The sequence below is a fragment of the Dipodomys ordii genome, unplaced genomic scaffold, assembly GCF_000151885.1.
Source record: "Dipodomys ordii isolate 6190 unplaced genomic scaffold, Dord_2.0 Scaffold13, whole genome shotgun sequence".
Taxonomy (NCBI): domain Eukaryota; kingdom Metazoa; phylum Chordata; class Mammalia; order Rodentia; family Heteromyidae; genus Dipodomys; species Dipodomys ordii.
This window is the reverse complement of record NW_012267229.1, coordinates 14,053,931-14,064,717: the sequence shown is the minus strand read 5'-3', so window position 1 is coordinate 14,064,717 and position 10,787 is coordinate 14,053,931. Positions and strand designations below refer to the sequence as shown.

Sequence of the window (10,787 nt, the reverse complement as noted above, 5' to 3'; positions counted from 1 at the left end):
GTCGTTGGCTGATTTGTGGATGTGGGACATTCTGACTGGGGTAAGGTGGTATCTCAGGGTTGTCTTTATTTGCATTTCCTTCACCACCAGGGAAAATCATGCCATTTTTAAGAATTTTTTTCCACTGCTTTTCCTAAACATTATACAGTTAGTATATACCAGAACAAATGTTCTTATTCTCTGGTTAAATCACTATTCCCTCTCTGACAAACTTTAGTTTTATAAAAACTGTGGCTGAAATGGCATTTCCTGATGTTAGTTTTGTTTCTTGGGATTAACAAACATCACTGATGAATTAGTATTAAAAACTAGAGGGTTGGGGGTTCTTTCCAATGGCATAGCACTTGCTTATTATGTGAGGCCCTGCCAATCATAATCAAAACTAGAACACATCAAAATTACTGTCCTCAAATAAAGCATATGAAATATGAGCCTCAAGCAAAAGTGGATAGACACACAGGCCAGAGAATCTTCTTTTTAAGATTTTAAAATTCTAGTTCCTTCTGGAAGATAAAGCAGGGTAGGGCTGAGAAGCAGCAGTATGGTTTCTAGGTGATTCTTTTGTTACATACAGGCTTGAACATTCCCAAAGTGGACTCATGGATTTCTCTTACCTGAGCACAACTGTTCAATCTTTGTCAGATTCAACTGTAAAGACTCATTGATCCAGGCCAGCATGTCATGTCGACTTAGGTTATCACTGGTTACTGACGTTGAGTATACGTTCACTGCCATCTTCTACATGTGAGAAACACATAAAGGACTGTGTTACAGGTGTACATGCAAGGGAGGGCAAGCATTACACATGCTCAAGAACAAATCTGTGGGAATACTCAATCCCTCCATACTCTAGGGGCCAAGCTAGAGTCATCAGGTTCCATGTAAAAGCCTAGACAACTTCCATGCATAAAGATGGCCTGAGCTGGGCACCAGTGGCTCATGCCTATAATCCTAGCTACTCAGGAGGCTGAGATCTGAGAATCACAGGTCAAACCTAGCCTGGGCAGGAAAGTCAGTGAGACTCTTATCTCCAGTTAACGACAAGAAAGCCGGAAGTGGTGCTATGACTCAAGAGGTAGAGTGTTTGCCTTGAGCTGAAAAGCTTAGGGACAGCGCCCATGCCCAGAGTTCAAGCCCCACGACTGACAAAAAAAGATGGCCTGAAATAAATTGTCTAACATCAGGGCTGGGATTGTGACTCAGTGGTAGAGTGCTTGCCCAGCATGCATGAAGCCCAGTACCACATACACAGAAAAGGCCAAAAGTGGAGCTGTGGTCCAAGTGGTAGAATGCTAGCCTTGAGCAAAAAGGAAGCTCAGAGACAGTGACCAGGCCCAGAATTCAAGCCCCAGGACTGGCAAAAAAAAAAAAAAAGTCCAAGCTTTCTAACTCAAATATCAAACTGCTTACAGCAATTTTCTTTAGATGGTGGACTTTTTTTTAATTACCATTTTTCAATCCTTTTTTTTTTTTTTTTTGTCGGTCATGGGGCTTGAATTCTGGGCCTGGGCACTGTCCCTCAGATCTTCAGCTCAAGGCGAGCGCTCTACCACTTGAGCTACAGCACCACTTCTGATTTTCTGGTTGTTTATTGGAGATAGGAGTCTCACGGTCTTTCCTACCCGGGCTGGCTTTGAACCATGATCTCAGCCTCCTGAGTAGCTAGGATTACAGGTGTGAGCCACCGGCGCCCGGCACCATTTTTCAATTCTTTCTCAAATTTTCTTTTTTCTTTTCTTTTTTTTTTTTTTTTGGTCGATCCTGGGGGTTGAACTCTGGGCCTGGGCGTTGTCCCTCAGCTCTTGAACTCAAGGCAAGCACTCTACCACTTCAGCCACAGCTCCACTTCTGGTTTTCTGAGCAGTTTATTGGAGATTAGAGTCTCATGGACTTCCCAGCCCAGGTTGGCTTTGAACTATGATCCTCAAATTTCAGCCTCCTTAGTAGCTAGGATTACAGGCATGAGTCACCAGTGCCCAGCTTCAAATTTTCTTTAAAGACTGTATCTATGTTTCTGGCTGGAAATGTAGCTCTGTGATAAGTTTGTGCTTAGCATGAAAAGGCCCTGCCTGAGGCATAGTCTATGTTGTCCTGTAATCCTAGCTATACAGGCTGAGATATGAGGGTCAGCATTCAAAGCCAGCCCTGGCAGAAAAGTCCCTGCAAGACTGGTATCTCCAACTAACCACTCAAAAACCTAAAGTGGTACTGTGGCTCTAATGGTAGAGCACTAGCCTTGAGCATGAAGAGGCTCAGAGACAGCGCCCAGGCCCTTAGTTCAAGGCCACAAATCTCACTCACACCACACACACACACACACACACACACACACACACACACACACACAAATGTAGTGGGCACTTTGCTGGGCGCCAGTGGCTCACACCTGTAATCCTAGCTACTCAGGAGGCTGAGACCTGAGGATCTCAGTTCAAAACCAGTCTGAGTAGGAAAGTCCCTGAGAGACTCTTATCTCCAATAAACCACCAGAAAACCAGAAGTGGAGCTGTGGCTGAAGTGGTAGAGTGCTTGCCTTGAGCTGAAGAGCTGAGGGACAGTGCCCAGGCCCAGAGTTCAAGCCCCACGACTGACAAAAAAAAAAAGTCTTAAGTCATCCCTGTAATCCTAACTACTCAGGAGTGTGAGGATCATGATTCAAAGCAAGCCCAGGCAAGAAAGTCCAGGACAGCACCCAGATCCTGAGTTCAAACTCCACAACCACCAAAAAAAGTCTTTACAGACTTTCCTGCTGGCTTTGAACCACAATCCTCAGATTTCAGCCTCCTGAGGAGCTAGGATTTGAAGTGTGAGCCATCAGCATCTAGCTTAGAGTTCACAAAGAGCACAAAGTACTGGTACTAGCACAGAAGAAAAACAAATTGGGGGCTGGAAAAGTGGCTCAGTAGTAGAATGCTTGCCCTGCATGCATGAGGCCCTGAGTTTGATTCCTCAGTACCACATAAGCAGAAAAAGCCTGAAGTGGTGCTGTGGCTCAAATGGTAGAGTGCTAACCTTGAGCTGCCACTCCAGAACACAGATCCATTTCCATCAAGAGTTAGCATAACAATAGGGCTAACACTTTATATGAATGAGGGCAAAAAGAACAGATCAGACTTGTTGACACCCTGGACATTGCAGGACAGTTGTAAAAGCACATCAATCAAAATCTGCTAAATCAAGATCATGGTCCTGTGGCTCAGTAACACCCAGCCACTTGGTTCACATGGCAACAAGGACCAAGCCAGCTCCATCACCTGATATGTAAGCTGTTTAAGTTTTTTAGAAAAAGAGCCAGAAGGGCTGGGAAAGTGGCTCAGTGATAAGAGTGCTTGCCTTGCATGCATGAGGCCCTGGGTCCCATTCCACAGCACCACATAAGCAGAAAAAGCCAGAAGTCGTGCTGTGGCTCAAGTGGTAGAGTGCTAGCCTTGAGCTGAAGAGTTGAGGGACAGTGCCCAAGCCCAGAGTTCAGGCCCACGACCAACCAGGAGAAAAAAAAAAAAAATTGTCAGAAAAAAATTATCTCCCAACATTTTCCAGAAAGCAAACCACCAACACTCTTATACTTCTAAAATCACCTGACAGAAAAATGCTATTTAAGACACCAATACAATCCAGTTCCTAGACTCCACTAGAAAATTAACCCCTAAATTTCCAAAGCATTTCATTCAGACCTCTATGACTGGGATTACTACACTAAGTTGATACATCTATTCTTTTTTTTTTTTTGCCAGTCAGTCCTGGGGCTTGAACTCAGGACCTTGACACTATCCCTGGGACTCTTTGTGTTCAAGGCTAGTAATCCACCACTAGTAATCCACCTCTTGAGCCAAAGCACCACTTCTGGCTTTTTATTGAAGGTAAGAGTCTCACAGCCTGGGCACTGGTGGCTCCCACCTGTAATACTAGCTACTCAGGAGGTTGAGATCTGAGGATCTCGGTTCAATGGCAGCCCAGGCAGGAATGTCTATGAGACTCTTATCTCCAATTAAACACCAAAAACCCGGAAGTGGCACTGTGGCTCAAGTGGTAGAGCGCTTATCTTGAGCTGAAGAGCTCAGTGACAGTGCCCTGGCCCAGAGTTCAAGCCCCACAACCAACCAAAAAAAAAAAAAAAACAGAGTCTCAGACTTTTCTGCCTGGGCTGGCTTCTTACCACAATCCTCAGATCTCAGCCTCAGGCATGAGCCACCAGTGCCCAGCTATATCAATTCATTTCTAAACTATCCCCAGAATAGATGTGGGCCCAGAAGCAATCCACTCAACAGAAAACTAAGAATTTCAGACCAAACTGAGCACTTGGGTTTAAATAAGACCACCCATTGTGTGAACTTGGACAATTTGTTAAAATTCAGTGAATTCAACTCAATGTTACCCCAGTTAACACAATCTATCTAAAAAGGGATTACAGAGAGATTTTAAATGAGAAGGTATATAAAATACTTAGCGCTATAGCAAATAAACCACCATGTTCAGAGTAGATGCTTTCTCTCATTCATCCTATCTCCAGTGCCAAAAACAGTGCCTGAGACCTACTACACACCATCTCTCGTTGAGACAAATATAAATCCTCAAATTAGTCTCACAGGCTCCATCTGTTTTTACACAGCAGCCAGAAAGAACCTTCTGAATCACAAATTCAAGAATCTCTCCCATTTAACCCTGAATGAACAAATCAATGAATCACATACTGTGTACAGAATGCTATTATCAAGTACCACAGAGAAACTTCCAAATAAAAAAGCATGGTCCTGGGCTGGGAAGGTGGCTCAGTGGTAGAGCACTTGCCTTGCATGCATGAGGCCCTGGGTTAGATTCCTCAGCATCACATAAGCAAAAAGAAAAAAGCCAGGGGCTAGGAAGTTGGCTCAGTGGTAGAATGCTTGCCTTGCATGCCTAAGGCCCTGGGTTCAATTCCTCAGCACCACATAAGCAAAAAGAAAAAAAGCCAGAAGTGGCACTGTGGCTCAAGTGGTAGAGCGCTAGCCTTGAGCTGAAGAGCTGAGGGACAGCACCCAGGCCCAGAGTTCAGGCCCACGACCGGACCCCCCCCCAAAAAAAAGCATGGTCCTAGGCTGGGGATACAGCTCAGTGTTAGTGCTTGCCTAGATACATGAAGCCCTGGGTTCGATTCCCCAGTACCACATAAATAGAAAATGAACTGCTACTGTGGCTCAAGTGGTATGGAGTGCTGGCCTTGAGCAAAAGCAGTTCAGGACAGGCTCTGAGTTCAAGCCTCAGGACTGGTCAAAAAAAAAAAAGCATGGTCCCAGGCTGAGCACTTGCAATCTAGCTGGTTGATATTCATTTATATATCGAGTATTTTGTGTGTCATGATACCAAAAATTTGAGCATAGTACAGCCACCTGTCTACTAACCACACCCTCACTCAGAAAACGTTAATGGCCTTTCATCATCATATAATCTTAAACTCTTTCATTAGTAATACATTAATATCTGGTCTTATGTGCCCCACAAACTCTGCAGCCACTAAATACTTAGGATTAGGCTCCCTGTGAACATGCAATAAACATCCCCTGACTCAACCAATTAATTGGCTCTTCTGGGCAGTCAAAACACAGCACAGGCCAGGAGGCAATGGCTCATGCCTGTAATCCTAGCTACTCAGGAGGCTGAGATCTGAGGATTATGGTCCAAAGCCAGAAAAGTCTGTGAGACTCCTATCTCCAATAAACCACTAGAAAACCAGAAGTGGTGCTGTGGCTCAAGCGCCAGGACTGGGGGGGCGGGGGGGGGGGAGGAAACAGCAGAGTTCTCAGAGCTACAGCTCCCACTCATCCTCAGTAAAAATTCAACTGCTTGGCCTCAAGCAAAGATCCAGGACTACCACACAAACCTTTAAAGGGCTCTCTTTGATCCAGGTTTCATCCACCATAAAAAAATTGCCCTCTTGGGGGCTGGGAAGATGGCTCAGTGGTAGAGCGCTTGCCTTGCATGCTCGAGGCCCTGGGTTCGGTTCCTCAGCACCACATAAGCAAAACGAAAAAAGCCAGAAGCGGCGCTGTGGCTCAAGTGGTAGAGCACTAGCCTTGAGCTGAAGAGCTGAGGGACAGCGCCCAGGCCCAGAAATAAAAAAATTAAAAAAAAAATTAAAAAATTAAAATTAATTTTTTTTTTAAATTGCCCTCTTTTACCTACCCAGGTCTTTCTCTCTCCACCTTCACCAGCTCTACTATCTGGCTTACTAATTCATTTTGATTCAATGTTGGCTTTTATCTCAAGAATCATCCAGGAGGGAGAGAGCACCAAAAAAACGCTACATGACTTGGCTAAAACACCTTCTTTTCTGGTTGCTAATGGCTCACCCATAAAATGGGTAAAACATTATCTCCTGCACAAAGTGGTGGTGAAGATGAATGAGAATCTAAGTGAAAATACCTAACTGAAAAGCATACTATATCCCAAGCTTCCCTATGTGCCACAAACTGTGCTATGTAAGTTTGACACTCCACAACAAAGAGTGCTTTCTAGTTCTGGACCTGAAGGAGAAAGCATAATTTAGAGGTTAGCAGTCTGGACTCTACACATGCGGGTCTAGTCACTAGCTGGGCAACAGGAAGACAGACTCAGTCTCAGAGTTTTCTCTATAAATGAAGATGGGCTGAGGACTTTACCCAAAATGTGAGAAGCCTTGGGACTGATCCCTAGCACTGCAAAGAAAATGAAGATACCATCTCTTAAAAACAGGTTATAATGCCATATCAAGCATCTGACACAAGGCCTGACACACAAGTGATAATTAACAAGGGGCTATCTTTATTATTTGAGAGACATCCCATCAAAGAGGTGGATGCCAGGCCTCACCTAACTTCCCTCCATGAGCCTCAGGATCCTCATCTTCACAATGGGCAGAGGTCAGGCTCTGCCCTGCAGCACCTGAGGGCAGCTGAGATGCAGAAGTCAGGAAAGAAAGCCCTGTTGCTCTCACCGGGTCATACTGTCTTCCCAGTAATTACAGAAAAGGTCTTGTCCATGTACTAATTTTGTTATTTCCTAGCTCTCCCCTCACAGGTAGACTCCAGCGAGCATGTCTTTGCCTGCCTACACTCGAGTGTAAAGCCAGCACTTAACAGGGAGGATGCCACAAACACCCTGATGAAAAAGGAGTCCGAAGAGCGGGCTTATGTTTTGCCACACACGGCGCGCTAAGACTTCCCTACTTCATAATTCCGTCTCCATTTTCGAGATGAGGAAGCTGAGGCCCAGAGAGGGCCAACACCTCCTCAAGGTCGGATAGCAGGGAATCAATCGAACCCAGGGCTGCAGGGGAATACCGTCACCCCATGGGCGTTCTGGGTCTACAGAACTCCCGCAAGGCCCACCTGGCCCATGACCCAGAACACGAACGAACGAACGCACACGCACACACACACACTTCGGGCTAGGTCCCCCTCCCAACAAACACCTCGCCCAAGACCCAATCTCCCACTCCCCACCCTCTCCCCAGCCCCATAGCGGCAGGACCTCCCGCGCCACAGGGCGAGCTCCACACCCCACCGCCTACAAGCCCCCACGCCGCCCCGCAGCAACCCGCACTTCCGGCCCGAAGGCCCGCCCCCCGGCACCGAGGAACGCGCGCCCCCCCAGGCCAGGCCGCGCGGGCTGGGTCACAGCCCCGCCCTTCCCCCCACCCGGCCCGAGCGGCGTCGCTGTGTGGAGCAGCTGCCTACGAGGCCTACCAGGCCCAGGCCCACAGTGCCCACCCGACAGCCGCCGCCCCAGGCCCGCTAGTCGACTCACCGGCTCTCGGCGGAACCGCGTCCACTACCCGCGCCCGGCTCAGGTTCCGTCTTCGTCTCGTTCAAACCGTCCGACCCCGCCCGCCCGCCCGCGCGATGACCTCACACGCTCCCCCCCTCCCGTGACGTGCCGACGTAAAGGCTCGTCATCTGCCGCCGGCTCCTTTTATAGAGAGGGACCAGGCCGTGCGCTGAGGGCGGAACGTAGTCATTGACTGACAACCGGGGGCGGGGCACCGACTGTGCACGTGCTCGACTACAGCCAATGAAGCGCTACCACTGTTTGGCGTGACTCCGCCCAGAAGGCGGGGTCCAGTCACACTTTCTCCACCGCAATAGCCAAAAAAGAAAATCCATTTTACAAAGAATTTCTACAAAGATGGTCTACTGTACAAGGATGTGTCACCTCAGAAACACGTTCTGAGACCACCCTATATGTAAGGGCTCTGTGCTATAATTAGTTTATTTTCTTCCTAGTGCTAGATCGTATCTTGTTTATACCTTTATTGTCTGCCTTCTCATAAACTCCAAAGAAGCCATCACTTTCTTATTCCTGTTTCGAGCTGTGTCCCAGTTCCTGTACCTACATTCTCCTAAGAGCTTTGGTAATAGGATGAATTACACTATTTTACAGCGGAGGGGGCTGAGGATCAAATCAGCCAACTTGACTTGCCCAAAATCAGACTTTTCAGGCCGTTTTCTTTGTCAAGATATAATTTATTCGTGTATGCAACGAGCATTTATTTTCCCTAACCAAAGAGGTCCTCGGGATTTGATAGTGAGCTGAAACCAGACATAGCCTCCCTGACCTAGTTTCCAGGAGGTAAAGGGGACAAAATGTAATGATACAAATCCCTAACTTAATGATAAATCAGATTGAGTGCTAGCAGGTATGATATGTGACAGGAGTGCTGGTACTTGCACTGGGGGAGCCTTCTAGGCCAAATTTCACCCAGTTAATTGTGAAGTGCAAGGATATTCAGAGAAGATAGGGATTTGGGGCAAGAGCTTTTTCTCATTGGAGACACGCCCATATTCTAACAACCACAAGGTACTACTAGCTTTGATTGAATATAGCACTTTAAGAGACACTTTACATGAAACATGAGGAATTGCCAGCCAAATCGTTGGAGTAGTTATGAGGCAAGAGCCAACAGTAAAGAGCCCTATAATCAGTTATGGTAGTAAGAGTAGAACAGTAGCATCATGAAGCATCAGTGGTTAGGGTCCTTGCTTAATATGTTCAAGGCTTAGGATTTCACTTCCCAACACTTTGGGGAAGCTATGCACATCTTAATCTGACCCAGATACTTTGGCTGAAGGCCACATGCCCCACTCCAATATCTTTCATGGCTGTAATAGTAATTAAGAGGGTAGGTGGTTTTACAGGCCTGTGCTCAGAAACCTGTGGTTCCCTGTGTATCTCAAACCAGGTCTATACTCTACTCTGGCCCTAGAGTACTTGTTGACATTTTTTTTCCCTTTGGTGGTACAAGGGATATTTGAACCCCTGGCACCTCACCACCACTTAAGCTATGACCCCAGTCTCCACTTATCCTGCACCAGTGTTCTCAGTTCCAAACAAAATGGCCTGCAGATAATGGTGATAGGAATTATTTGACTTTTTAAAACGTTTTACAAGGATTTATTTTAGTATAAAGGGGGTAAAGTAGAAAGCAAGAAAAAGAGAAACATTTTCTGTTACTTGTGCAGGAAATGAGTGGTTCTTATCTGTAGCTTATCTGTATTTTCTGAGCTAGGCAAAGTCAGTTATGGACTCCTATTCTTTAGCCAATGGTCTTGGGTGGGTAAGGTAGGTGAGTTCTAACAAGAAACTCAGGCAACCGAACAGCCTTGAGAGCTTTATTGTTGGGGATGGTGGATTTTTTGCTTAGGTTTTTCTTTTTAGGAGGGGCAAAGGGGGCACAGAAATGGAAGGACAAACAAATGCAGCCATGATATTTATTTTATACTATGTGGAAAATGAACTATGCAACTTCAGGGCAGGGACAAGAGGAGGAAACTGAGAAAGCGAAAGATGGGTGATATTGCCTAAAAAGAATTGTACCCATTACCTAATTTATGAAGTGGCAACCCAATTGTACACATTGAACACACTACACACAAAATTATATTTTAGTAAGTTTCTAAAAATCAACAAATTTTAGCAAGGAAAGAGAAATGGAGAGGATGTATTTAGACTGGAACAGAAAAAGAAGGTAAGTAGGTAAACTAATTGTACCCCAGACACCAGCCATTCACACCGTTCACACCTGTATCCTAGCTTCCCAGGAGACTGAGACCTAAGGATCACAGTCCAAGGTCCAGTACAGCACAAAAGTAAAAAAAAAAGGCAGAAGTGGAACTGTGGCCCAAGTGGTAGAGCACCAGTCTTAAGGGGAGAAAAAACAAACCTCAGGGACAGTGGCTAGGCTTTGAGATCAATTCCCCAGACTGAAACACACACACACACACACACACACACACACACACACGCAATTTCCAGGTCTAGAAAAAGAAAATTCTGGAAGTGGTGCTGTGGCTCAAGTGGTAGAACGCTCACCTTGAGCTGAAGAGCACAGGGACAACACCCAAGCCCAGAATTCAAGCCCGACTGACCCCCCCCCCAAAAAAAACCTACACAAAACAAAATGCTGGGGGCTGGGAAGGTGGCTCAGTGGTAGAGTGCTTGTCTTGCATGCATGAGGCCCTGGGTTTGATTCCTTAGCACCACATAAGCAAAAAGAAAAAAAAGCCAGAAGTGGTGCTGTGGCTCAAGTGGCAGAGCACTAGCCTTGAGCTGAAGAGCTGAGGGACAGGGCCCAGGCCCAGAGTTCAGGCCCCACAACCGGACCGCCCCCCCAAAAAAATGCCGGTAATATGAGAAAAAAGGCATCTTGAAGCTACTGGCTGGATTTTAACTCGGCCCCTGAGACCAATAGCTAGGAATGCTTGTCTATTATTGTGGCCAGCAGATCTCCTGTGAACCATTGCTAGGAGGATTTTCCTACAGTGGAGGGGAAAGCA

At 46.4% G+C, this 10,787-nt stretch overlaps 1 protein-coding gene across 1 annotated transcript in view; it reads right to left on the bottom strand.

Moving 5' to 3' along the window:
* The window catches only part of Mapre1 (microtubule-associated protein, RP/EB family, member 1), a 28,736-nt gene extending 20,835 nt beyond the window's left edge, over window positions 1-7,901 (bottom strand). The window contains exons 1-2 of the mRNA XM_013010963.1: window positions 7,762-7,901; window positions 615-738 (exon numbers count right to left, since the gene is read on the bottom strand). Of these exons, the coding sequence (XP_012866417.1) occupies window positions 615-735 (121 nt within the window). The 5' untranslated portion in view covers window positions 736-738; window positions 7,762-7,901. The remainder of the gene's footprint in view (window positions 1-614; window positions 739-7,761) is intronic.
* Window positions 7,902-10,787: the final 2,886 nt, after the last annotated feature.